Consider the following 26,902-nt stretch of genomic DNA (forward strand, 5'->3'; position numbering starts at 1 on the left):
AAACAGCTAGAATCTGCAACCACTTAAGGCTAGAGCATTCAGCTTTCTTCTAACACTGCGTATAAGCAGAAAAAGTTCATGTGGTCATACTCTGAAATGTTAAGAGTAGTGTCAGTTACTCTTTAAAACTATGCTTTAGTTCAAGCAGAATAACAATAGTTACCTGTAGTCCCCAATCTGACTAATATTCAGTTCCTTAACTTTTTGTGGGGAAGAAAATAAGCTAATTAACAAATTAATATTCTATGAAGGCAAAGAAGAACAAGAACCAAGGGCACTCATGTTAAAACTAAAAAGTCATGGGACCTAACAGAATCACTAATGCCAAAGCAAGCATTATGATGTCAAAAATCATTCTGTAGGGACTACTAAGATGAAAAGACGCAAGTAAGGCCTCCATAAACCTAAGAGCGTATTTTAGTAGCAGAGAACATGAGAAGATGAGTTACATGAGTATAAAACTAAAATGACCAGGTAAAGTTTAAATTCTAGGAAGACCAGAGGAATCACAAAATAGTCTTCTACACACAGATCAGCAATGTATACATTTATCACTTATTTGGGTCTGGCAAATAAGGTGGAGGGGACATGAACGGTGCAAGAGCAGTAATAAACAGCAAGTGACAAAGCCTCAATGTCAGGGAAGATAGTAAGTGGTAAGACACAAACCCCATCTAAATAGCAAATTGTTGTCTTACAGAAATGCAGCCCAGGGTTACCACATCTTTAGATTTGTCAAGAAAAGCCAAGAATCTAAATGTTTACAGGAAGCCTCAACATTTTTAAATGCTAGCAACCAATTAAAAATGTTTTTTCAAGTCTGTGCAGGACAATGTTGTGCAAATGCAGGCCATCAGCACACAACTCCTTCCAGTGTAGGTAACGGGAAGCCAGAGAAGAATTTTAAGCAGGGAGGGGATAACACAATTTCATTTGTATACAGAAAGACTGCTCTGGAAGTAGTCAGATACTGGAGATGGAGAGACACATTAGGAAATTATTTCAGGTACTGGGGCGATTAAAGATGCTTGGGGGGTAGTATATCTCTAGATACAATAGATTGCTTAACTGGATTTAAGAAAGGGAAGGGGATTAATTCATTGTGGTACTGATCTGAGGGGTTGTTCATTCAAATTTACTTTTCAAATGGCTTTGTTCAACTACTTTCTCCTGTCTTCATATATGGTCTTTATCCAATAAGTAGTTGTGAGGAATCATATCCGTAAACATTCACCTTCAAAGACCTTACCCTGCTAAGAGGAAAGGAGAGTCTATTATGTGGATCTTTTCCACTGGTGACTTAACACTGGACCAACGAAACAAGATGACCTCTGTGTTCAGCTTTTTTCTGTTCCTTGGAATGCTGCTAGAGCATCTGCTTACCTTGGCTTTTTAAAGAAATACAAGTGCTTTGAATGTGGTAAGAATAAAAAAAAAATTTGCTGTATGCATGAATGGCCAGTACCCAACCTGAAGCCAAAACAATTCTATCAAACAGTTAGTGTCAGGCACAGGTTTCCTGTGGTAGGAAATACAGATGAACTGGAAGATCAGATGCATCTTGCAAAATGACATGCATGGTGTAGTATGCCCCCATCTGGGTTAAGAACAGAAACAGCTGTGGTCTTTGAATCATAACCCAATGTTTACTTGGAAATGAAATAGGGAATGAGGAACTCCACACTGTTAAGATCATTTAAAAACTCTTTACCCAAATGCTTACAGCAATTTTATTCATAATCGATAAAAACTGGAAACAATCCAAAAGTCCACAACTAGGGAAGAGATCGACTGTGGTAAATCCATGCAATGGAACACTACTCAGCAATAAAAAAGAACAAACTATGGATACAAGCAACATGAATAAATCTAAAATGTTAAAGCAGCAAGACACAAGAGGTTACATACTCTACGATTCCGTTTATACGACATTCTGGAAAAGGCAAAACTTACAGGGATAGAAACCAGATCAGTGGTCTCCAGGGGACAGGGAGAGGGGGCTGACTACAAAAGGGAAGGAGGGAATTTTTCGAGGTGATAGGAATGTTCTGAATCTAGATCGTGGTGGTAGTAAAACGGACATTATACGTTCGTCAAACCATATAGAAGAGCGCAACATAAAAGGGATCCTTTAACGTATGTAAATTACACCTCAGGAAGTGACACACACCCCGCCTCAAAAAACAAAACAAAACAAACCAACCCAACCCTTCCCTTTGCACAATCCCAACAAAAAGGAGGCAGCAGCCACAGCGCCCAAGGCAGGCCCGCCGGCTCGGCGAGCGGACGCCCAGGGGGGCCCACCCTCGGGCCCGGGAGGGCAGCAGGCACGGCAGGGAAGGATGCTCTCGGCGGCAAGGGAATCCGAGGCCGCGGCCGCACCACCAGGCTGGCAGAAAGCCCTCTCTGAGGAGCGGCTGAGATGCAGCGAAGGGGCGCGTCCTCCGCCGCCGCCCTGAATCCCCTGCTCTGGGGCCCACATTTCCTGGGGCTCCTTACCGATGTTCCCTTCGATGGAGACTTTCTTGATGCGGGTCCTCTGAGAGCCGGTCGTGGGAGACAAGCAGCTCTTCTTGGGTGGGGTGGCCATTCCTCGCGTGGGGCGCCCCAAGCGCGTCAAGCAGCGAGGGCTGGAAGGGGCCACAGGTGCGCGCTGGGGCTCGAGCCGCGGCAGAACCTGCCTGGACCCGCAGGCTAGACTCCCGCGCACCGCTCGCTTTCCCGCCGGCGGGTCCGGGGTTTGGTGTTGGCGTGAGGAGGCAGCGGCCGATGGGGGCGGGACTGCAGCTAGCCTCCCGCCCAGCGGGGAAGCCACGCCCCCTCCCCCCCAGCAGCCGGCGAGACCCGTTCGGGCCCCCGCGCCTTCGCCGGCTTCGGGCGGAGCCCTTGCGTGCGCGCCCGGCACGTCGGGATACGCGCGGGCAGGGGGCGGAGCCGCGCGGGCAGGGGGCGGGGCCGCGCGCACCTCTGCCCGCTACTCGGGGGTGGGGGCCGTTCCAGAGACGCGTGGGGGCCCAGGGCTGGCGCCCGAGCGCGGAGGTCGCCGCCTGCCCTCGTCCCAAGGAGGCGGGGGGCCGGCCGGGCTTTGGAGAACCCGCTTCTCCAGCGGGGCTCCTGGAGGTAAACAGAGCGTCTGGACAGAATTGGTTGGACTTAACATTTTGAACTTGTCAGGGGAGAAGCAGTGTGTAGTAGAAAAATCAAACGGATTATCCTACCTTCTCAGCCTGGAGGATGACCGTCAGCCTAAGTGCCTCTGGGTAACCCAGGCCTCAGGAAATGTATTTTACTCTTACTGTGTGCCAGGCGCTGTTTCGATCACTTTTCATGAATTAACTAACAATCCACTGCTGAGATCCCACCGTTGGCCCCATTTATCAGTGAGGAAACAAGCACAGTGAGGCTACTTGTTTAAAGTCTCGAAGCCAGTAAGTGCAATTGGGATGGGAATTTAGATAGGCGCCACCTCACGGGAAGCCATTCCTGATCTCTCATACCCCTCTCCATTTTATTTGGATGCCCGCTTACGCTGAAGGGGAGCAGAATACGCTCCCCCGCCCAAAATATGCCACTTTGGCATATTATTTTGAATTAAGTAGTTAAGAAACTGTGGTGCACGCTTTTTACACTGTACTGAAGAAACAGGACACTGACCCTTTGTCCCCGCTGAAAGGAGGAGATAAATCTCTGTGAAAGGTACCCTCCCTGTACCAAGAGGGTAAAAGGCATCCTATCACCAGAGATAGGGAATTTAGGGCTGAGAAGCTGTGAAAATAAGCCCTGTTACTTCTTCACCAATTCACAACCCCAAGCCTAAACCCCTTTGTCTTGTCAATTCTTCACAAATTTGTCTTTCTAAAAGGTATACAGTAAAAGCTTCCTGCTTTGGTCACTTCTTTGCGTCTCACATTTTTATGGGACTCCCATATATATGGAATTAAATTTGTTTGTGTCTGGGTACTCTGTTTTATGTCAATTTAATTATTAGAGCAGCCAAAGAACCTAGAAGGGAAGAGGAAAATTTTCTGCCCCTACAATGTTATGTAGAAGTTACCACACTGTGTAGGTTTCTGTTCAGCAATGACTATAGCTTAATTAACTTTGTATGCACTACACCTGGCACACACTCTGCTAGAGTGCCATGTACTCTGCTAGAAGGCTCATCTAGCTAGGGACAAAGGCAGTGTAGAAATGCCCAGAGGAATTCTATTTTTTTTTTTAGGAAGATTGGCCCTGAGCTAACTGCTGCTGATCCTCCGCTTTTTGCTGAGGAAGCCTGGTCCTGAGCTAACATCTGTGCCCATCTTCCTCTACTTTATATGTGGGACGCCTGCCACAGCATGGCGTGCCAAGCGGTGCCATCTCCGCACCCGGGATCTGAACCAGGGAACTCCAGGCTGCTGAAGCAATACGTGCAAATTTAACGGCTGTGCCACCGGGCCAGCCCGGGAATTCATTTTTAATCATGGTAAAGACCTAGTAAACCAGACATTACCCAGTCTAGAAGTTCCCGAGTTCAAATTTTCTACAGAAACTGAAGGCCCTGCTATTCTTTTTTATCTTGCAACTGTCATCAGACCTGAAATGCATCCAAAGGTGGAGTCAGAAGAAGGGGGATAGTGAATCCACTGTCAGAAATAAAGGGCAGAAGTCAAAATGTGATTCCATGAGGAACTCTAGGATAAAAACAGCAAAAATCATTCTCTGTAAGTTTCTTATACTATTTTGTTATGCTGTTATTTTATGTATATTACTTTTGTTTATCCCTTGTGGAAATTAAAGAAACCTTAACTAAACTGGGAGTCAGGAAGGCCTCTAGGGGGAGCTCTCACTCCCTAACGTACATCAGCAATTACAACAAACGGGAAGAGACAGAGCTTGCGTCATAGACAAGTAAAACTACGACAGAAGGAAGATTTCTCTCCGGACAGGCAACAGCCCAGGCAATGAGAAGCCGTTGCCGCGCTGAACTGTTACTTCCCCTCAATGGACTTTAGTTTAGAACAGCCCCTCCCTCCTCCCCTTTTCTCTATAAAGGCAGTTCCCCTTACTTTTTTGTTGGATTTGCCTATGGTTTGCATATGGTCTAGACATCCCAAACTGCAATATTTTGGCAATTCCTGAATAAACTTGTTTTGAGGTTTTTCAAGTCAACACCCCATAGTGATTAGCAGCAGGATTTTTGAGATGAAAAAGGCCCAAATGCTTGTCATCAGGGATGGCAAGGAAGCTGGGGAAGCTACTAGGTGGTATATTCCACACCCAAGCTTAGAAAACCCGTGAAATGGCAAGGGTATTAGCAGCTACGGAGAGAGGAGTAAGGCAGGGTGAGTGTCTGAGCCCTTCAAACGGGAAGAAAGTGGAAATGAAGTCTCATATATATCTGATAAAGATGTTTGGGGTTGAGGAGTAGAAATCCCCAAGTGTGGTTTCCACGAACAAGCAAAAACAAAAACCACAAGAGAAGTAGTATGGTGGAATAATTAAGAGTTTAAGCACTGGAAAATTAAAGACTGGTTTCAAATCCCAGCTCTGCCCTTTTCTGGCTGTGAGAACTTGAATTCCTCCAAGCTTAGGAGTGTACCTCAAAAATGCAAACGAAGTAAATGGGGGAAACAAGGAATCTAGCTCTCTTGACATCAAGTTCAGCATAATTTCCTATTTTCCTACATGTCTGTGGATAACACAAGGAAGATATCAGTAAAACCTCTTTTAAAAGCACCACCTCCCTGATTTTCATCCACAATCCCTTATCTGAAACCCTTGTAGCCAGATCTGTTTCAGAATTCAAAAATTTTTGGATTTTATGGGGGCCAGCCCGGTGACAGTGGTTAAGTTCGCACTCTCTGCTTCGGCACCCTGGGATTTGCAAGTTCGGATCCCAGGCATGGAGCCACAGACCCCTCATCGAGCCATGCTGTGGCAGCATCCGACATATAAAAAATAGAGGAAGACTGGCATAGATGTTAGCTCAGGGACAATCTTCCTCAAGCAAAAAGAGGAAGATTGTCAACAGATGTTAGCTTAGGGCCAATCTTCCTGACCAAAAAAAAAAAATTTTTTTAGAAAATACACACATATACTATATATATTACATAACTATCCCTCACCCTCCTGCAGAGTGTTAAATCAAATACACTAATATTTTGCAGTGAAACCTAAGAGTTTTCACATTAAGTGAGACAAAGACTATTAACCTCAGTTCAGGTTAAGTTTGCACTGAATTCAAGAAAACACTTGCAGTTTTCCAAGCTTTTCAGATTTTAGAATTGCAGATAAAAGACAAGTACCGGAGCACCCAGCCAGTCATGAACATGCTACCATCTTAACCCTTCCTTGACAGAAATTTTACTACGCCTTTAATTTGCAAATTCCTTGTCTCCTGTGGGAATGCTGGTGTAACTCAAGAAAGAGGGTCCTAACTGATAACTTACAAGTTTATTAAGAAAACTCTAAACCAACTCAGAAAATGAGAACAAAGGCAGAAAAAATAAGAGGCCCGAACATTGATAAGCAATGGTTACACAGCCCATGCATTTGTGTACACCAACCCAACAACTTCTGTAAAAGGATATTTATCAACTTAATATGCTTGGTTATAAATTTCTCCTTGAAATCTTCATTACTGCTGAGAAAACAGGACACAGAAGCCATCATAAAAGCAAGAATTAGGAGTCAAGGTGCTTCCAGCAAATCTGAAGTGTGATAGCAAAATAACATACTAGAAGGGTGTGGGAGCAAGCCATCAGCCTTATGTAGCTCCTTAGCAAAGGAAGCTATATTTTGCTGCATGCTTGTAAAGGTTAACTTAGGTCATCAAGAAAATGTGACACTGTACTCACTATGCTGTTGAAAACATGAGTATAAAACGTCTATTAAACATGGTTGTTTAAGCCTTAAAGGAATGTTTAGAAGCTTTGTGTTATCAAAATGCACCATTCCAGACAATATATAATGAAGAATTAACTATTTAAATTTAGTACAATAGAGGCAAAGAACCTAATTTATCAAAATACAGTTAATTTTTATATGGTATGTATTTCTTTATACAGGATAGATGCTTTGTACATACTGTTATGTGCAGAATAACAAGGTGTTTTTATTAAAGCGTGCAGACACAATCCACGTCAGCATGGACCAGCATTTCTACTCCTTGTCTTTTCCTCAAATACCAATTAGTGACACTGGGCAACTGTGGCTACTATCATGAAAATATTTTCAACCTGATGGTCCACATACAAATGCCTCTAAACATAAATACATCTAAATAATGATACTTTGAGAATGCGCTAAAATACACATTTCCTTTAGGAACTTGGGTATCAGGGTGACAATGAAGATTCCTGAATACTGTTTAATAATATTCTTTAATGGTCTATAATGAAGACAAAATGTTAGATAAAATCTTAGCTTGATGGAAAGGACAACAAATAATTATTTTGCTAATTGCTCTCATGGTAATAGTATATTTAAAGAAAACAATCAAAAGCATTGGCTTCAAGGCCAAGCACATTTGGGTTTTTTTTTTTTTTTTAAAGATTTTATTTTTTTCCTTTTTCTCCCTAAAGCCCCCCGGTACATAGTTGTATATTCTTCATTGTGGGTCCTTCTAGTTGTGGTATGTGGGACGCTGCCTCAGCGTGGTCTGATGAGCAGTGCCCTGTCTGCGCCCAGGATTCGAAACAACGAAACACTGGGCTGCTTGCAGCGGAGCTCGCGAACTTAACCACTTGGCCACAGGGCCAGCCCCACACATTTGGGTTTTTAAACCCTAATCCTAATCAGTGACTTATACAATTTCTGAGCTTTAGTTTTCTAGTATGTAAGACACTGAGATACTAACTTCCAAGGGTTACTGTGAACACTATAAAAAATAATGCCTAACAAAGTTTAAATGTTCAACATATTTCATATACATTCAATGTCTTTAGGAATGTGTTCAATGTGGAAATACTTATAGTAAAAATAAACAGTAACGCAAAATCAGGATTCATGGCCAAACATAACTATTTATTAATTTTTTAATAAACATTCAGTTTCTTGCTTTAAAAAAACCCTAGAATTTAAATATTTCCCATCCCATCACATACAAGTCTGTATACATTATTTACATCTCTCAGTTAAAACATATTACAGATTTTCTGACATTCAGTTTAAAATAAAAAGCAGTTAAACTTTGATCAATAATAACTATAACTTGAGTAATCTTGGCACAGTTTACAACATAGCGCCCACATTGCATTTCATGTTTTAGACCATTTTACCCTTCTAACTACTCTACGATAGAGAGAAACTGCCTATCTCCGTGAGAACAGGATCCCTGTCTATGCGTGCTCTGCAAAACTTACCCAGTGTGAACGCTGCCCCTATGCTTCCAATATATGGCACTGGCAGTATTCTTTTGCTTTTGTCCTCAGAAATGATTTCTATTCAAACTTTAAGTGTTCTCATATTTATTGTATTCTCTCCCAACCTAGATTTTATGATGCCGTTCCTAGATAATTTTAAGTAACAATGTATAGGAAAAGTTCAAACAGAACAAAAGTTATGTGTTCCCCACAAGATTAGTGCCCTTACCACACGAGTTATGCATGTACAAAAATAACAAATACAATTTAGTGGCTGTAAAAAACTATTTCCCCTAAAAATAGTTATCTATGCAGAACAATTTAAGGAGAAAAAGTGTTCTTAAAATGAAAATGCACTAATTTACAACCTGCATAATTAAGTATTTCAGAAACAAAAAAAAATGAAAACGTGCAAACTGTAAGAAACATTCACATATAAGAATTTAATAATATATAAGAGAAATTAAATATTAACAAAAATTTAAATTTATATCACTAATAATCTCAGCTTCAGTGACATAATTTAAAGAAAGCTATCAACCAAAATAAACCAAAAATGCTTATGTAAATTGCATCTTTCAACATTTCAGCTGAAACCTATGTATTAACAGCAAGTACTCCAGAATCACTAACAATAAGGAACTGCAAAATCAGCTTTGTTTTCCAAGTGTATATTGGGGGTTGGGGGTGGGGATATAGGAAATCAATAGCAGTAAGGAAGTAATTTACCACCAAGGAGGAGATGACAGGTAAACATATAGTTAGAAAAGGCCAATGATTTCACTACCTATCTTTGAGAACTGTAATCCAAGATTTTCTATTGTATAATATGCAGAAAAAGAAACAGCATACTTGCAAAACTGAAAGTACTCCATATTTTAATCCGTATTTTTCTCTCTCTCGTCAAAATTTAAGTATCAGTTCAACTACAAGTGGCAAACATGGAGCACAGTTTAATACCTTCGAAATGAATTCTTCTCTATGATTAGCTCATTAGGAAAGCCTTAAAAATTCAAACTGTCTTTAGTCAGAATTGTTATTATATCTTAAAATTAAACTTTTTCACTAAATCTTGAGATAGCTTTACCTCTAAACGTTTATCTCATACACCACTAAACTGATAGCTGAACAACAGTAATTCCAATGGTGAATCTTAACATTATGACAAAACTCAGATATTTAAATTATTTTAGGAGTGGTCCCTAAAGTAAAGATCTAGAATAGTGTTTCTAAGAATTGGTATATTCTTTCAAAACCCAGATAAGTTTCAAAATAAGTTAAGTTTTCCTCTCAGTATATGCGGTCACATTTTCAAATTACAAATACATTTCTGGTCCCATATCTTTTAAAAAGATGTTCAAAATTTTAAAGTTACAAACAATATATAAAATGATTATACAATTTTTAAATACTTGATCTGTGATACGTAGGCTTAAAACTCAGCATAATTTATATATAAAATTTATTCCAATTTCTTTGTACAATGATCTCCAGTCTTTAAATTCAAATTGTTCATTTGAGCAAAAATATGTTTTAAAAAAAGGATGGAGGTAAAAGCTATTGTTCCCTTAAGCTACTTCTATCTTAAATATTGGATCTATTTTTTCTTTCTATCCCTTCAATCAAAACTATCCTACAGCAGGCAAGATAGAATTCAAAAATTATCAGGGAAAGGAACAAAAAATAGAAAACAAGAGAAAGACATTGATTTTTTCTATTATCATATTTAACTGTAAGGTAATTAAACTAAATTTAAAAAAGTAAAATATAACCTATTCATCCAAATGATACTGTCCTCTTCAAAGCAGTGACCTTGGGAAACCATTCCTTTTTTAAATGATGCTACCGATGCTCAAAACATTCTCCTCTGCAAATTCAGAGCCTGTGGCAGGAAGTTCTTTTGAACTTCCCTAATGGTTTAGTTCTAAGAAAGCAGCAAAGTAGAGTTGGTTTTGTGAATGAGATAGGTCATATTAAGCTGTCAAGCACGTTTTTGGTGCAACTAAAATAGATTTTCTTGCATAATCATAATCCAATTCTCAAGGCATCTCTCAAAGCATCTCCAAAACATTACACCTTTGCAGCACAGCTGGAATAAGGAGTGCTTCCAAAGGAACCACTCTAAAGATCAACTCTCATTTGGATATTTAAGGTATGACATTTATTTTAAAAGAAAGTCCTACAACTTAATAATTGTATCTCACATATTTTACCATTTCAGTGGTTATCAAAACCTCTCTCAGAGAGGGTGCAGACAAAGGTATAAAGGAAATCTGTCATTATGCTATTTTCCCATAAGCAAGGAAAATGCTAATACATAAATGGAGTCTAGTGATTATATGTAAAATATAAATATCCACATCATCTGTATTTCCTGAAAATAAGAGATTGTAGTGCTTTATCTTTCCTGATAAGCCAGGCAGTAACTCAGTCTGAGATATATTATACACTGACCATGTCTTCTCCTCCCTACTGCATTTTACGCTTTACTATTCAGAATGTTACAAATGACAAACAAAGGTAGAGAAAGAGCACAACCTAAAATCTTTCAATTGGAGGTAAACGCACCTCCAAAGCCTCTCCCACTAACTAATGCATGCTCACTGTTTCAGTGCAGTCTAACGCCACGGTTTTTATGGGAAACAGAATCATAAGCCAGCAAATGCAAGCCAGTAGCACCATCTACCGCTAACTACAAGATTTTCACTCTTTGTTATTAATTTCTCTGTACCACCATTACTCCATCATTTAAAATAATTCCTAAAACTTGCTTCATATCAACATTTAACCAAAGCATTGTGCCAATAATACTATGTTAACCTACTACTTTATATTTTATGCTTTTATCAGCAGATGAGAAAACCACCTTCTGCTTTATATCTCTGTGTAAAAGAGCAGGAGGGAAATCATTATCTTGATCATTTACAAATTGAAAGAATTGGAAAGATTCCAATAGACGTTTATAAGCAAACTCTGCTGCAAAACCAAGATTTGATCCTTATTTTATAAAGGGCATCTTACTAATGCTCATGGGAACCAAACAAATCAAAGCCACTTTTTCTCAAATCAGTTATTTCTCACTTGCTTTGGTGAGTCTCTCCTTACTTGTAGCCATGTAACATCATGTACAACGCCAGGCCTCTCCCTGGGAGAACTTCTCCACTTTGTTACCATATATATACACACACATATCTCCTTACTTCCCAATACCTCTGTTTAAAGGAATACTCAGAAGCAGGCACCTGAGATTCTGGCACAGTGACAACAAACTCCTATCTACATACAGTGGGAAAGTAGGTCCTACTACTAAACAATAATTTATAGAAACATTTTCCTATTTTTTACAGTGTACTACTGTATAAGGCTTAAAAGAGCAAGAACAATTTTTCACTATTCTCTCTACACTTGGCTATTGAAACCCCTTTGTTACTAGGTTGATATGAAGTCAAATGCAGTATGGAAGACTACTGAGTAATCACGTGGTTCATTTTGCTAAATAGGACCCCAAATCACTTGATAGAAAATTTTATTTGCGAATCAACCTATAGTTGCTGATGTTACCTATTTGGATACTAAAAGATTTATTCTAAGGAAATCAGCTAGTTCTCACTGCAGTTTAGAAATAAGCATTACCAATGAATCTCCAATATATTTGCCTCTGCCAGGCTCTCCTGTTACGGCCACTGTTGGTACTTGTGGAATGACTATTAGAAATGAAGTGGAGAAAAAGGGAGCTCCTAGTGATCATAATTATAATGGCAATAAATTATATTACTGCTTTACTTGTTAATGGCAAAAACAAACTGATTTCATTTTAGATTCTTTTCTACTGTTTTTAGTCTATACAATTTCAGAGCAAGATTTCTATTCTACAAGAACAAAGGTATATACTTCTAACTGAAGGAAGAGTATATATTTCTAACTGAAGGAAACATACTTATCAGAAATGACAATTAAAACTGGAAGTCTGAAAAGGATATTTCTCAAGAATAAAACTAAAGTGAAAAGGTAATATTTATTTTAAAAACTAAGTTTCCAAACTTCTCACTTATGGGGATAATTCACTAGAAAGTCATGGCAAATAAAATGTAAAAGTTAATTACTGAATTAGCACTTTCATTGTTTAATATCACTGCAAAAAAAAATTCCTTTCAGGGGCTGGCCCCGTGGCCGAGTGGTTAAGTTCGCGTGCTCTGCTGCAGGCAGCCCAGTGTTTCGTCGGTTCGAATCCTGGGCGCGGACATGGCACTGCTTATCAGACCACGCTGAGGCAGCGTCCCACATGCCACAACTAGAAGGACCCACAACGAAGAATATACAACTATGTACTGGGGGGCTTTGGGGAGAAAAAGGAAAAAAATAAAATCTTTAAAAGAAAAAAATATTCCTTTCATAGTGGAAAAATCAGAAGGCAGAATGTTTCAAATTGAGACAATAATAAGCAAAGAAGGTACTGTATCATTTTAAAATGACAGGCAAACACCAGCTCCATTCATTGAATGGAAATGCTGGAAAGTGATTAATTTCCTCAAACAGTCCTTAAATTCCATGTTTAATGTCTATACCTAAAATTAATAATTTATCTTTAACTTCTCATGGAAGTGGATTCCTAAAAGGAAGTCTCTAAGACTTTGTTTACAAGAAACTGATTAAAATCTCCATGCCATTCTATTCAAGGGTTTTAAGACAGGACTTTCTTGACTCCCCGTACTTAATCCCATCCCTAACTCCCCATACAAATTAACCTCCACAAACAAACACACACTCCTATCCCCTCCTCTTCAAAGTGGAAGGGGATGCTGCAGACTTATGGCTCATTTGGCAATTGCTAAGAAATCTCACAGTTCAGCATCACCTCTGAAGATGGCAAACCTACATATAACCTGAATTTTTATACCCACAGTGCAGTTAACATGTAGAAAGAAGCCGAAATCCAATAGGTATTTACATTTCAACATCCTGAAGTTTCAATATCACAGATATCAAGAGATGGACAAAGACCTGCTTGTAGAACTTTAGGTATTTGAACAGAATTACCATCAATATCAAAAATAATTAAGAAATACTAATTTTGTATGTTCTACATGCACACCTTTACAAATTGTGTGTTTCAATGTAGTAAAAGCTGGAAATCACCAATTTAAGTAAACTATGGCTTTTATCATAGGTATTTTAAAACATGCATCAGTAAGTGCCCTGGATAGTGATCCTAATATTGTTTCAAGTCCTGTTCAGTTCCATGTCTGTGCTTTGCACCTCAGAAGTGAGCCTGCCAAGGCACTTAAAAACATAAGTCTTTTGGGGACTTCAAAAATCGGCCACAATTTACACAACACACAACCCCCATCCATCAGCAGTCCAATCAATAAGCATTTTCTTTCAACACACAGTATCATCAAAAATGTCACAAGTAACCAAAACCAGGTTAAAAAAAAACAAAAAAAAAACTTTATGCCACTAAAACAAAATTTACCCCATCAAATGTATAGAGAGTGGTTCTTGGCTTCCTCTAGCAATAGAATATGAATATGGTTTCATTTATTCAGAATAAAGAAAAAGGAACCCAAACAAGCCCCCCAAACCTAAGACAAAAACAACCGAGATAAAATAAAATACAACGAAATCCAAATACACTCCTCAGTTTCATTTGAGGAACAATTCACACAGCTCTGCATCCTTTTATCTGTCCTTTGAGGTGAGTTTTTCAATCAGTTCTTGGAGTGGTGCAAGTTCTCTTCTATCAATAAGGTTGAATTCCTAAGCATGATAAAGAAAGGTAGAAGAAATTATAGAAACGTATTATTTACATCTAATTCCAAAGCAGATTTTCATTAACATTTGTTGGAAATTAGCTTTAAAGTAAATAAAAGTGAAATTTTTTTTCAAAACGTTTATTCTATTCCCTAGCTCTGTGTCTTAGGAAATCACTTAACTATTTCTCATATTGTTACATTTTACATCTGTCATAATATTAGCATAAATCCCCCTACCTCATAAAATTATTGTGGGGACTAAATGTGTACCGTATGTTAACCATTTCGAGTAACCCCTGGCACAAAGTAAACACTCAATAAATGGGAATTGCTGTTTCCTATTAAAACGAATAACTCGGGCACCATTTAGATACAGTCAACCAAGTAAGGACCAAAAAGATGCACCTCAGGCAAATTTCAGCATTATATGAAGAGTAAAAGAGTTAGTTTAGGGATCTGCATAGGCATGTGCTTGGCCCTGTGGATTCCTCACCCTCTGAGGGAATACAGCTGGAGAAAGGCCAGAGCAGGATTCTCTAAATTGTGAGGCCCAGGGCGCAGGCCCCTCTTAACTCAGTCACAGGGTGATAATGTATACTAATGGACCTACCTTTAAGAAAGTCACTGTCCTGAGGTGTAAACAGGCTCAGATGTGGTGAATGCCATTTATCGATCCCCAACTATCTGCTAGGAGTTGGGAGACACAGTGTACTTTAAGATCATACAGTAGGGTAAAATTAACCCTTCTGGTGAGAGAACATCCTGTCCTAAACCACTAAAACTGAACTTCAGTAATCGTGTTCTGCCTGAACCAAAGCACAGATGCACACTTTAGGATAATGTTTTCTTTGTTTGTACAGGTGTCTGTAGATGAGATACCACAGTAAAGTAACTGCTCAGAGTGACAGTTGTGGCAAGTTAAGATCTCCTAAAATGTGTTTATATAGGTGAAATTAAGACACAAAATGTGTGCCTTCAGTATGAAGACTGTGTATAGAGGGAACATAGATACATTTGTCTTTAGTGGAGATGGGGTGTGGAGAAGGCGTTTATAAGTACACGCCCACAGAAATACAAAAGGAACAAAGATTGAAGCCTTGGACTTCTGCCTACTATCTCCCCTCTCAACTTCCACCAAAAAAAAAGGTGGTCAGCTTATCCACTTCCACCTCTTTGTCACTCCTGCCTGATAGTTCTGTAATTGTTATAGCAGGGTGGGAATAGCCTCGCCCCTCTTAGTCTACACCTCTAAGGCCAGTTCTCTGAGAACTCAAGAGAGAAGGAAGAGGAGGTCAACTAAGGAGTCAGATCAAAGTCTAACGGACCTCTGGAATAGCAACATTCTTTGGGACATTTTTCCCTTTTGAACATAATGGATAGTACCTAACTTAAAAATCATTCAGAATATGGTTTAAAAGAGGGGGGAAAAAAGGTGTGATATTCAAAACCCATTTCCACGCCAGAGTATGCCAAAAAGAATCCAGGGTAGACAGGAATTGAAGATTAACAGGAGTAGGAAGAGTGCTAAAATGCTCAAGAGACCAAGTTCATCTGTAGGTCTGCCAAACCAGCCAGGTTCCCTATTCAGTCCCTCCATTATGGCCTGTTAAATGAAGCAAATCCAAGGCAAATCCTCTCAGATCCATTTTAGATTTGCACACCCACCACCTTGGAGATGAATGAAATTCAATAACAAAAGGCCTGTCATTATCATCATGGCAAGTATAGAAAAGGATAAAGACCAGAGAGATATGGCAAATTTTATCCTTATGGTATGAATGCAGTATTCAGCTGAGAACTCTTTCTTTTACTGAGCAAAAAAAGCCTCCTAATCCATCTTACCTGGACAAAAAAAATAAAGTGCTTGAAAGACGTATTGAGATGAGCTTCCTCCTGAAGCTGGATCACAGGATCGAAATGCTGATGGTAAATATGAGCATAAACCCTAAAGAGGCGTTTGAGTATAGTTTTTGCCACCGACATGAAATTCTTCGGGAATGGGACACCTAGTAAATAGATAAACAGTCCCTCTATTAACAAGAGACGAGGACAAAGCAATATGAGTTTGTCAGCAAATGACAACATAAATTACCAAGACAAGACTGAAAAGAAATATTTATGAATTACTACTTAATATACCCACTGTAGTTTTCAGAAGTTCTCAACATATCATGAACGAAAATAAACTTCAAAGCATCTATGGAATAAGAATTAGTCTTTAGAATAGCCCTTTACGCCTCTAATATAGCACCACTTTACTAAAATGAAAGAAAGAAATGCCTAAGATGGTAATAGAGCTAAAACTCACACTCAGATCTTCAGATTTCTTAATATCAAGTCTCAATACAAATATTTGCTGAACACAAATAACATAGTAACCATGTCCAGTTTTGTTTAAAATGCGTGCAATATGTTTTTATATTTCTTTCTACGGAAATTATTTCATTACTACTTCAGGTCTACATTTATCCTGAAATTATCGGTGGTCCTGCTCAACTAGGCTCATTCTTTTATGAATTTAAACACTGTTACAGCATAAAGCAAATACAAAACTAGAAAAATATAAAATTCAATATCCTCTGTTACCCCAGCTAAATGATCCAGATTGGCAAAACACAAGCCAAATACTGGTATTACTGGGTTCAATGTCATCACATTGCCCACTGCTCATTTAAAAATCTTATAGGTCACAAGAAAACATAAGACAAACCACACTACATAAAATAGTATGCCTACACACTGCAAAAATAGCAGTGTCATGAAAACCCAGAAAAGACTTAAGTATACATATTCCACATTAAAGGAGGCTAAAGAGACATGACAACTGAATGAAAACAAATGTCAAAGATTTTCTTTTGCTATAAAGGATATTACTGGGAAAATGTGAAAAATCTGAATAAAATCTGTAAATTATACAATAGTATTATATCGGGGTTAATTTCCTGATATTGATGGTTATACTGTGATTTTCTACGGAAATACACATTGAAGAACATATGAATAAAGTTGCATCGTATCTGCAACTTACTCTCAAACAGTCCAGGAAAAAGAAAGGGACGTGGGGAGGAGAGAGAGAAAGCAAATGGGGAAAAAATGTTGGCAACTAAAGAATCTAGAAGAAGGATACTCAGGGATTCTTGGCACGATTTTAGCAAATTTTCTAAAAGTCTGAAATTGGGCCAAAATAAAAAGTTAAAAAATATATTATGGGAGATAAAAGATAAGGTGAGGGCACTTATCCATGTAATACAGTTTTGAAAAACAAACCTCTTATTATAAAGGCTCCAAAGTAATTAAAGCATCAAATAAATGTGCTTAAAACAATCCATAATAACAGCAACTATTTACATTGCTGTCTCCCCCAACTACACCCTTCTTCCAAAAACTAAAAGCATAAAATACAGTCCAAAAGTTGTTTATTGTTAGAAGAGACAATTCTTAATTTTTTCAGAAAACACAGCTGTTAAGTTCGAGAAGGTAAAATCATAATGAACTGTCTAGATGTGAACAATTTCCACATGAAAGGTCAGCCCTTAAGAGCAAATATAAAAAGCTGATAACAGGCCAACTCCTCAAACCTTCTTCTTTTCTCCTCACCTAGGCTGATTTCAGTCTGTAAGATTCGCACTGTGGGTCATCACTTCAAACTCCCTCTTTGCCACAAACAGAATGTAAAACTGGATATAACTCATATAAACTCCTTCCCTAAACAAGAAATGGATGACTACTGGCAGATGATATTGGCTGCCTACCCAATATACAATCTTTGTTTTTCCATAACAGGCCAGATTTTGATCTTCTCATTGTTTAAAATTATAGCGAGGTTTACCTTAATGTTTATGATAAACTTGGTATGAAAAAGGACACTTTTAAACATGTAAGACTAGAAATATTTTGATAGGTATAGTAAATCCAATATGGTTCCCGGAATAGAGTCAATAAGCTCTAGAAACAGATAAAATTAGATAAATCATGATAGATCCCAAGTATACAAAACAATTATACCAATTTTTGACGGAAATAACGTCTCATCATCCAACTGATCCTGAACCCAAGTCATCAGGTAATCAATATACTTTGGTGCAGAGCACTTAATAGGCTTCTTTATGTTTGTTCCATCTGCCCAATGATACTCATATCTGCATTGGAAAGATAAAAAGCACACAGAATGTCAGTATATCTACATACATAGTGTGTATATTTTTATATTATATATGTATGTCTGTTATGAATGTATACAGGACATATTTTAAACAATGTGCTCCTCCAAATAAAGACTCTTCACATTTGGCATTTCAATTCAGCGTTTTTATATTGCTACTGGACAATTTTGTATTTATCACAATCCAAACTAAGCAGATCCCATAAAATTTTTGAGCTTTCCTTCACATATAGCATTTACATTTTAGAATAATACATTACCATTGTAGAAAATCTCGCTTATTTGCCACTTCTATGATGACCATCTTTAATCTTTACAGTTGTTTTTCTTCCTTGAAAAACATTTCTCCTTAGGCAATACAATTCTTTTTAACTTAGGGCTTTAAATTTTGGTTTAAAGATCGAGAATGACAAAGGGAGCTCCAAAGTAAGACGAATGAAGAAGAGAATGATTTAATATTTGAGTACATTTGGTTGAGGAGCTAAACATGCCTTTAAAGAAAATTGACAATCCAAATAAAGATGCCCATAGGATTTGGGTATTAATAGAACATTATCCTTTGGCATAATAAACATTTTATGTGTACCTAACATGTGAGAAATACTGTGTCAAGGAATATTGTTCTTGAACAAGGATCACCAAAATGAAAGATATTTTCCCTGTTCTCAAAGAGAACAGACTAGTAGAGAAGACAGACTTGTAAATAAGTAAGCAAAACAGTACAACTATACTAATGGAGTTACTTACACACACATACACACTCACACACAACCACAACCTGAATTTTAGGATAAAGAATAAGCATACAGCTGAAACTTCAAAGTATAAAGATCTCTAAACTAAACTAGCACTTAGTTTTTTGGTTTCTAAAAGTTTACGTCTTTTTTTTTTTTAAAGATTGGCACCTGAGCTAACAACTGTTGCCAATCTTTTTTTTTTCCTACTTTATCTCCCCAAATCCCACCTAGTACATAGTTGTGTATCTTAGTTGCAGGTCCTTCTAGTTGTGGCATGTGGGATGCCACCTCAATATGGCCTGACAAGTGGTGCCATGTCCACGCCCAGGATCCGAACCAGCAAGACCCTGGGCCGCCACAGTGGAGCATGTGAACTTAACCACTCGGCCACGGGGCCAGCCCCCCTAAAAGGTTACTTCTGCCATTTAGCTTCTCTCTTTGAATCAGATGTGTTTTTCCAACCTTGTTCCAGAGTTTGGACTGACAGAATGATAGGTCGGTGAGCCTAGCAAAGGAGATGAGAGAAAATATAATGGAAAAACCCTACAGATTATTTTAAACGATGAAATTATCTTGAGAGAGGATAAATAAGGACGCTATTTAATCAGAGCTACTTACACCTGAACAATAAAAAAAAACCTAAACAGTATACACCTGAATAGACATTCTGCCAGCATACCTTACTGCCAACCCCAGGCAAGAGGAGTGGCTGTCAACTACTTGGAAGCCTACTTGGAAGGTCTCCAAGAGAAGATTCTCCAACACTTCTCAGCATTCTATTCCACTGTTTAATCACTTTCACAGTCAAGAGATTCTTCCTAATATAAAACTAAAGTCCTGAGTGCGACTTAAGCCTATTATTATTTGATCCTTAGGAGGAAGAGACCATGAATGGTAGGACTTTTAACCATCATCACTCTTTACTTCAAGACAGAGACTCATCCATGTTTTCTCCATTATGTTAAGAAACCTTAACATTTTTGCATTTCCCTCACAATCATGTTTTTCATTTTCTTAATGATTCTCAGTGTTCCATATCATTTTTAAATGCAAAAATCAAAAGCAGACACAGTAAACCATAAATCATTTTCAATATCCTGAAGCTTTTAAAAAAATACCAACTTTCCATAACCTAAGGCTTTTTGAAAAATCAAAAAATCTATATATTGCTTATACTTCTAGAATTTATAACTATGATTCTGATTCTTTCGTCATGTTTATACTTAAGATCACTTTACCTTGTAACTCTATTTTGCCCCATTCATTTTTTTATTTCACCTTTGGCAGACCATTCTCTTTAAAATTTACTTCTGTCATCATAATATGAACTTAAAAATTGCAAACTCCAAAATACTCACCATTTCTTGGTTAATAATAATAAGGAACAGTGAATAAGAACAAAATCCTATGAACCATCACTCAATACCACTTTGCAAGGGGCCAGTGCTAAGCTATTAAAAAATGCCTCTCCTCGGTACAGTCCTGAGCATCTGCTGGTAAAGATGGCAAATCATGATGACAACTGCATCTTCTCAGCACTAATGATGGCAAAAGTTAAGATTCTCCAAAAAGAGGAAGAAAGGGAGGGTCGGTGAAAGGAAAGGTGGACAGAGGGAAGGGAAGGAAGGAGAAGGGAGCAAAGACAAAAAGGAAGTTGAGAGGATGGAAGGAAGGGTAGAAGGAAGGAAGAAAAGGAGGGAAAAGAAGATCATTTTCCATTTTTGTAGTATCTTTACAGAGATCCTGTGTCTCTTACTTTTGAAGAATTAGGTACATTCTTCCTATACCAGGTATTTAGATAAGATTTCTGTGGGGAAAGTGATCAGAGCAGTATTCTAAGTGGTAGTAATTCTCCCTGGTTCACAGGAACAAGATATTGGTGTATTATCAGAAAATCTCCCAATAAAATACTAATGAAGTACAAACAGGAAAAATGACAAATTTGAGGTAAAGAAATCTTGTAAACAGTAACAGGATAAGGCAATCAGGATGAAAATCACTAGTGATGGATGGTCATCAGTGCATGTCTCCTGATATGATCCACTAAGAAAAAAGTATCATTCCTGCCCAGAATGCATGGCCTGAATGTGGTCATAAGGAAACATCAGACAGAATGTGTCAGGCCCCCTAAGATGACCCCCAGGTTTGATGATTTGCTAAGAGGACTTACAGAACTGAGCATATAGTTGTACTCACAGCTATGATTTATTACAGTGAAAGAACACAAACCAAAATTGGCAAATGGGGCCAAGTCTAGAGGAAACCAGGCACACGCTTCCAAGAGTCCTCTCCCAGTGGCATCACATCAGATATGCTTAATCCCCCCAAGACTGAGTTGTGATAACACGGCTTAAACACTGTCTCTCAGGGAAGCTCATCAGAGACTCAGTGTCCAGGTTTTTTACTGCGAGATGGTCAAGTAGGCAACTTCTGCATGCACATACTAAAATTCCAGACTCCCAGAAGGAAAGCATAAGCAGTATCATTTGTAGAAACAGTTTAGGCACAGTAAGCCACTCTTAACAGGTAGGGTAGTGGGAACCCTTCTAAAATCCAAATTCCCAGATGCCATCCAAGGGCCAACCTTGCAAGCAGACTTTTCAAGAGATGGCAGTCAGGCCAGCTACGTCAACTCTTTCCTGCACAAAGGCCAAAACAACAAGGAAAGACTGAAGAACTATTCCAGACTGAAGATACCTGAAGAGGTAAGTCAAACAAATGCAATATATAATCCTAGATAGGATCCTGGACCAAAAAGAAAAAACTGAGATATTGTTGATGCAGCTGATGAAATATGAATGGTGTCTATGGACTGGAAGCAGTGATTTGAAGGGTCTGTATGCTGGTTATGTAAAAGTGTATCCTTCTTCTTGGAAAATACACAGTGTGTCATATTTGAATATGTAGGGATAAAGGAGCATAATGTCTACAACTTGCTCAAAAGGTTCACAAAAAATTAACATTAATGAGTATACATAGAGAGAGAGAGAGTGGGTAATAAAGCATTTATGCAGTAAAATATTAATAATTGGGGAATCTGGATGAAAAGGATATGGAAGTTCTTTGTGCTGTTCTGGCAACCTTTCTGTACCCTTAAAATTATCTGAAGTTTTGAAATTTGAAATAGTTTGAAAATAAGCTCTTTTCAGTATATTTGAAAATAAGCTCTTCTCAAAAAATTACCTTAAGAAATATTCAAAGCATATTATTTTGAACATCTTTGATGATGGCAAATTGTCAATTCTTTTTAAAAGGACTCGATTCTGATAAATATCTAAGCTCATTTGCAGTCAATGTGAGGAACAAGGTAGACAACTCCAATTAGGTAATACTTCGTTCAATATGTGAATTTGGTCAAAAAATAAAGTATGACAATGAAGTAATATAACTGAATCTTTTGGGTAGCTAGTGATCTGACTCTACATTGCAATTTAAAAGTCATCAAAAATATTCTGAGCAATGAAAGCATTAGTACAATAAATGAACAGCAATCTAAAGTCACTACTTACAATGATAACATTCCTAAGCATGAGTAAGTTTGGGCAATTTGTTTTGTTTTGATATTTACACCTTGTATATCATTGGGGGGGAGAACATACTTTATAAAAAGTCGACACTAAAAATAAAATTTCTCTCTATTTCTCTCTATAAGTATCAATTAACATTTCTTATAAGAAAATAATACAATGTAGCAATTTAAGAGTACAGGCAATAGAATCAGAGAGACCTGAATTTCAACCCTAGTTCTGCCTGTTTCTAAATAAAAGGAACTTGGACATGTTACTTAACCTTTCTCAGACTCTTTCTTTTCCTATAAAATGAGGATAACAATAGTTTTCTCACCTCCTAAGGTTGCTGTATGAACGAAAAAACATGATGCGTGAAAGGCCTTACATTAGGTAGCACAAAGTAAATGGTCGCTGCCATTGTTATTATCAGCCATGGTAATAACAAAATCCAATTTCAAAAATTCATCGATCCAGGGGCTGGCCCCGTGGCCGAGTGGTTAAGTTCACATGCTCCGCTGCAGGCGGCCCAGTGTTTCATTGGTTCGAATCCTGGGCGCGGACATGGCACTGCTCATCAAACCACGCTGAGGCAGCGTCCCACATGCCACAACTAGAAGGACCCGCAAAGAAGAATATACAACTATGTACCGGGGGGCTTTGGGGAGAAAAAGGGAAAAAATAAAATCTTTAAAAAAAAAAAATTTATTGATCCAAGCAACATTTATGGAGTGCTACCTAGGCGGCAGGCACTGTTCTTGCACCAAAAGGGATTTCAAAGAAGAACAAATTGAACAGATTAAATAAAACATGTTTAAGTATAAGGTACAAGTATAACGTAACACAGAAACATAATCATACAGATAAAAAAGTTAAATAGAAAGACCCCATCTAGTCTGAAGAAATCAGAAGGTCTCATGCAGAAGGAGGCATTTCATGTGGGCCTTTAAGATGGGTAAGATTTTTTGAAATATTAGCAGAATGATGATAAGAAGGACATGGGAAAAGAAGAAAAATATCCAAGAGAAGAACAGAATGAGTAAGTTTTCAGAGTATAAGTAATGGAGTTTTCACAAAAGCAAGGCATTTGCAATAATGTCGTTTGGACAGACCATAAGCCAACAGAGGAAAGACATGATGGAGGACAATACAGGGAGGGCCATAAAGCTCAGGCTAAAGAATCTGGACTTAATATACTAGTCATTGGTAAGCCACTGAAGGAGAGGCTAGGTAGAGAAATTATATGGTCAGAAACTTTCTTCTTATTTAAGAACTATAAAATAAAGTAAAAATGAGAACCATGAACCATATCTTACTTTGGGCCAGCTGACATCACCGGACAACTTTCCTCTGTACAGAAATCTGTGATTGTTCCGTAAAGCATGTTGATCTGATTGAAGAAATCCACAGCTGCAAAGCAAATATCACTTAGAAGTAAAAAATTAAATTTTAATTTTACTCAAGCAGAATCTTAGATTTATCTGTTCTTTCTTCTGCAAAGAACAGGTGAAAAGCATACACAGAAATCACAATATTTGGATACACTGAAATTAGGAGCTTCTGTTTATTAAGTGACTCCTTTAAGAGAGTAAAAAGGCAAGCACAAAGTAGGAGAAATTATTTGCAACACATATAACCAACAACAATCTTGTATTCAGAATATACAAAGATCTCCTCTAGATCATTAAGAAAAAGACAACAGAGTAGAAAAACGTGAGACAATTTTGAACTGGCTCTTCACAAAATAAGTTTCCATAAGGTCAAAAGCATATGAAACGATGTTGGCAATCATGGAATTGCAAATTCAAATGATAGTGGGATGCCATTCCATAGCCATCAAAAAGCTAACTTTTATTTGAAAATGCAAAGAGCTACGAATATCCAACACATTCTTAAAGAAGAACATGGTGCATATCAAAAATTATAAAGCACGACTACAACACTGTGGACTTAGTGGACCAATGGAATGGAATAGAGATCAGAAATAGATGTAAGCATAGAAGAAATGCTTGATTTATGACAAAGCCGACACTGTAGAACAACAGGCCAAAGACAGTCTTCTCATAAACAGCTCTGACTCTGTTGGTTATCTCTATGGAAAATAAAACTCTTGACTCTTCACTTACATCATGCCCAAAAAGCAACTCCAAGTGGATCATACCTCTAAATGTGAAAAGCAAGACAATAAAGTTTAAAAGGGCATAGAAAAATATATCCATGACCTTTGGCATGGATATATTTCTTAAGAAGGGAACAAAAAACACTAATCATAAAGGAATGGTTTTCCATGTTTTCACTGGATTTATTCCTAGGTTTTTGATATTTTTTACGCTATTCATAATTTTTTATATTGACCTCAGCGCTAACAACCTTTTTATATTCACCTATTGGTAATAATAACCACAGTAGTAATAACAATCATGGCTTTTCAGTTTTTCAACATTCATTCATATTGGCTATGAATGACAATGTTCTTTCTTCCTTTCCATTCACTGTATCTTTTATTCTTTTTCCTGCCTTACTACATTGGCTAAGACTCCAGTAAAGTGGTGATGGTGGGTATCCTTAACTCATTCCTAATCTGAGAAAAAACTTCAACATTTCACTATTAAATATGATGTTTGCTGTAGCTTTTTTTGCAAATAGATATGCTTTATCAGAAGAAGGTTCTCAACTATTACTTGACAAGTTTTTTATGAATTAATTTTTATCAAATTTTTTTCTGCAGATATTGAGATGATCATAGGATTGTTTCCTCCTCCTTTATTTTGGTTAATGTGGTGAATTAGGACTGATTTTCAAATGTCAAGCCAACCTTGGCTTATAAATATCAAAAACCTGGAATAAGCTCAATTTGGTAATGATGTGCTATACTTTTTAAGTATTGCTAGATTCAATTTGCTAATATTTTATTAAGATTGTTACATTTATGTTCATAAGTTAGATAACCTAGTTTCCTTTCTTTTAATGTCCATGAAGAGCTCACAAAACTAGTATTTTCTCCATTCTGTATAAGAGCTTGAAAAAAGACTGGTATTTCTTCCTTAAATGTTTGGTGGAAATTTCTACTGTGGGTAAATTTTTAATTAGATTAAAATTTTTAAAGATAGTTATAAGACGAACAGACATTTCTCCAAAAAGATATACAGATGGCCAATAGGCACATGAAAAGATGCTCATCATCGCTAATCATCAGGGAAATGCAAATCAAAACTACACTAAGATATCACGTTACACCCATTAGAATGAGAAAAATATCTAAAACTAATAGTAACAAATGTTGGAGAGGTTGTGGAGAAAAAGGAACCCTCATACACTGCTGGTGGGAATGCAAACTGGTGCAGCCACTATGGAAAACAGTATGGAGATTCCTCAAAAAATTGAAAATAGAACTACCATACGATCCAGCCATTCCACTACTAGGTATATATCCAAAGAGCTTGAAGTCAGCAATTCCAAAAGTCCTATGCACCCCAACGTTCATTGCAGCATTATTTACAATAGCCAAGACATGGAAGCAACCTAAGTGCCCATCAACAGATGAATGGATAAAGAAGATGTATATATATGGTATATATATATATATACCATTGTATATACATTGTTTGTTCTGCAAAACAGAACAAAATCATTCCATTTGCAATAACATGGATGGACCTTGAGGGAATTATGTTAAGTGAAATAAGCCAGCTAGAGAAGGATAATCTGTGTATGACTCCACTCATATGAGGAATTTAAAAATGTGGACTAAGAGAACAGATTAGTGGATACCAGGGGAAAGGTGGGATGGGGGGTGGGCACAAAGGGTGAAGTGGTGCACCTACAACACGAATGACAAACATTAATGTACAACTGAAATTTCACAAGATTGTAACCTACCATTAACTCAATAAAAAAATTAAAAAATTAAAAAAAGATAGTTATAAGACTATTCAGATTTTTTTATTCTTGTGTCAACTTTACTAAGCTGAATTTTTCAACAAATTTGTCCATTTGGATTAAATTTTCAAATTTACTGGCATAAATTTGAAGACTGTTCATAATATTCTCTCATGACATTTAATACTGTGTAAGATGTGTAGTGATAATTACTTTTTCATTCCTGATATTGGTTATTTGTCCTTTCTCTCATTTTTTTCTTGATCAGTCTTACCAGGAGTTATCAAATTTTATTAGACTTCTCAAAGAATTAATTTTCTTTTCGGCTTTGTTGATTTTCTTTACTGTATGTTTGTTTTTCTTTTTTTGAGGTTGATTAGCCCTGAGCTAACATCCACTGCCAATCCTGCTCTTTTTGCTGAGGAAGACTGGCCCTGAGCTAACATCCGTGCCCATGTTCCTCTACTTTATATGTGGGATGTCTGCCACAGCATGGCTTGACAAGTGGTGTGCAGGT

At 37.6% G+C, this 26,902-nt stretch overlaps 2 protein-coding genes across 2 annotated transcripts in view; both read right to left on the bottom strand.

Annotated features, from left to right (window-relative positions):
• Positions 1-2,899, bottom strand: part of DCK (deoxycytidine kinase) — a 29,618-nt gene extending 26,719 nt beyond the window's left edge. Inside the window, exon 1 of the mRNA XM_014847226.3 lies at positions 2,500-2,899. Coding sequence (XP_014702712.1) covers positions 2,500-2,590 — 91 coding nt within the window. The 5' untranslated portion in view covers positions 2,591-2,899. The remainder of the gene's footprint in view (positions 1-2,499) is intronic.
• A 5,090-nt stretch (positions 2,900-7,989) lies between these two features.
• MOB1B (MOB kinase activator 1B) overlaps positions 7,990-26,902 on the bottom strand; it is a 72,535-nt gene continuing 53,622 nt past the window's right edge. The window contains exons 3-6 of the mRNA XM_044766109.2: positions 23,823-23,916; positions 18,107-18,240; positions 15,944-16,107; positions 7,990-14,105 (exon numbers count right to left, since the gene is read on the bottom strand). Of these exons, the coding sequence (XP_044622044.1) occupies positions 14,028-14,105; positions 15,944-16,107; positions 18,107-18,240; positions 23,823-23,916 (470 nt within the window). The 3' untranslated portion in view covers positions 7,990-14,027. The remainder of the gene's footprint in view (positions 14,106-15,943; positions 16,108-18,106; positions 18,241-23,822; positions 23,917-26,902) is intronic.

The sequence above is a fragment of the Equus asinus genome, chromosome 3 (assembly GCF_041296235.1).
Source record: "Equus asinus isolate D_3611 breed Donkey chromosome 3, EquAss-T2T_v2, whole genome shotgun sequence".
Classification (NCBI taxonomy): domain Eukaryota; kingdom Metazoa; phylum Chordata; class Mammalia; order Perissodactyla; family Equidae; genus Equus; species Equus asinus.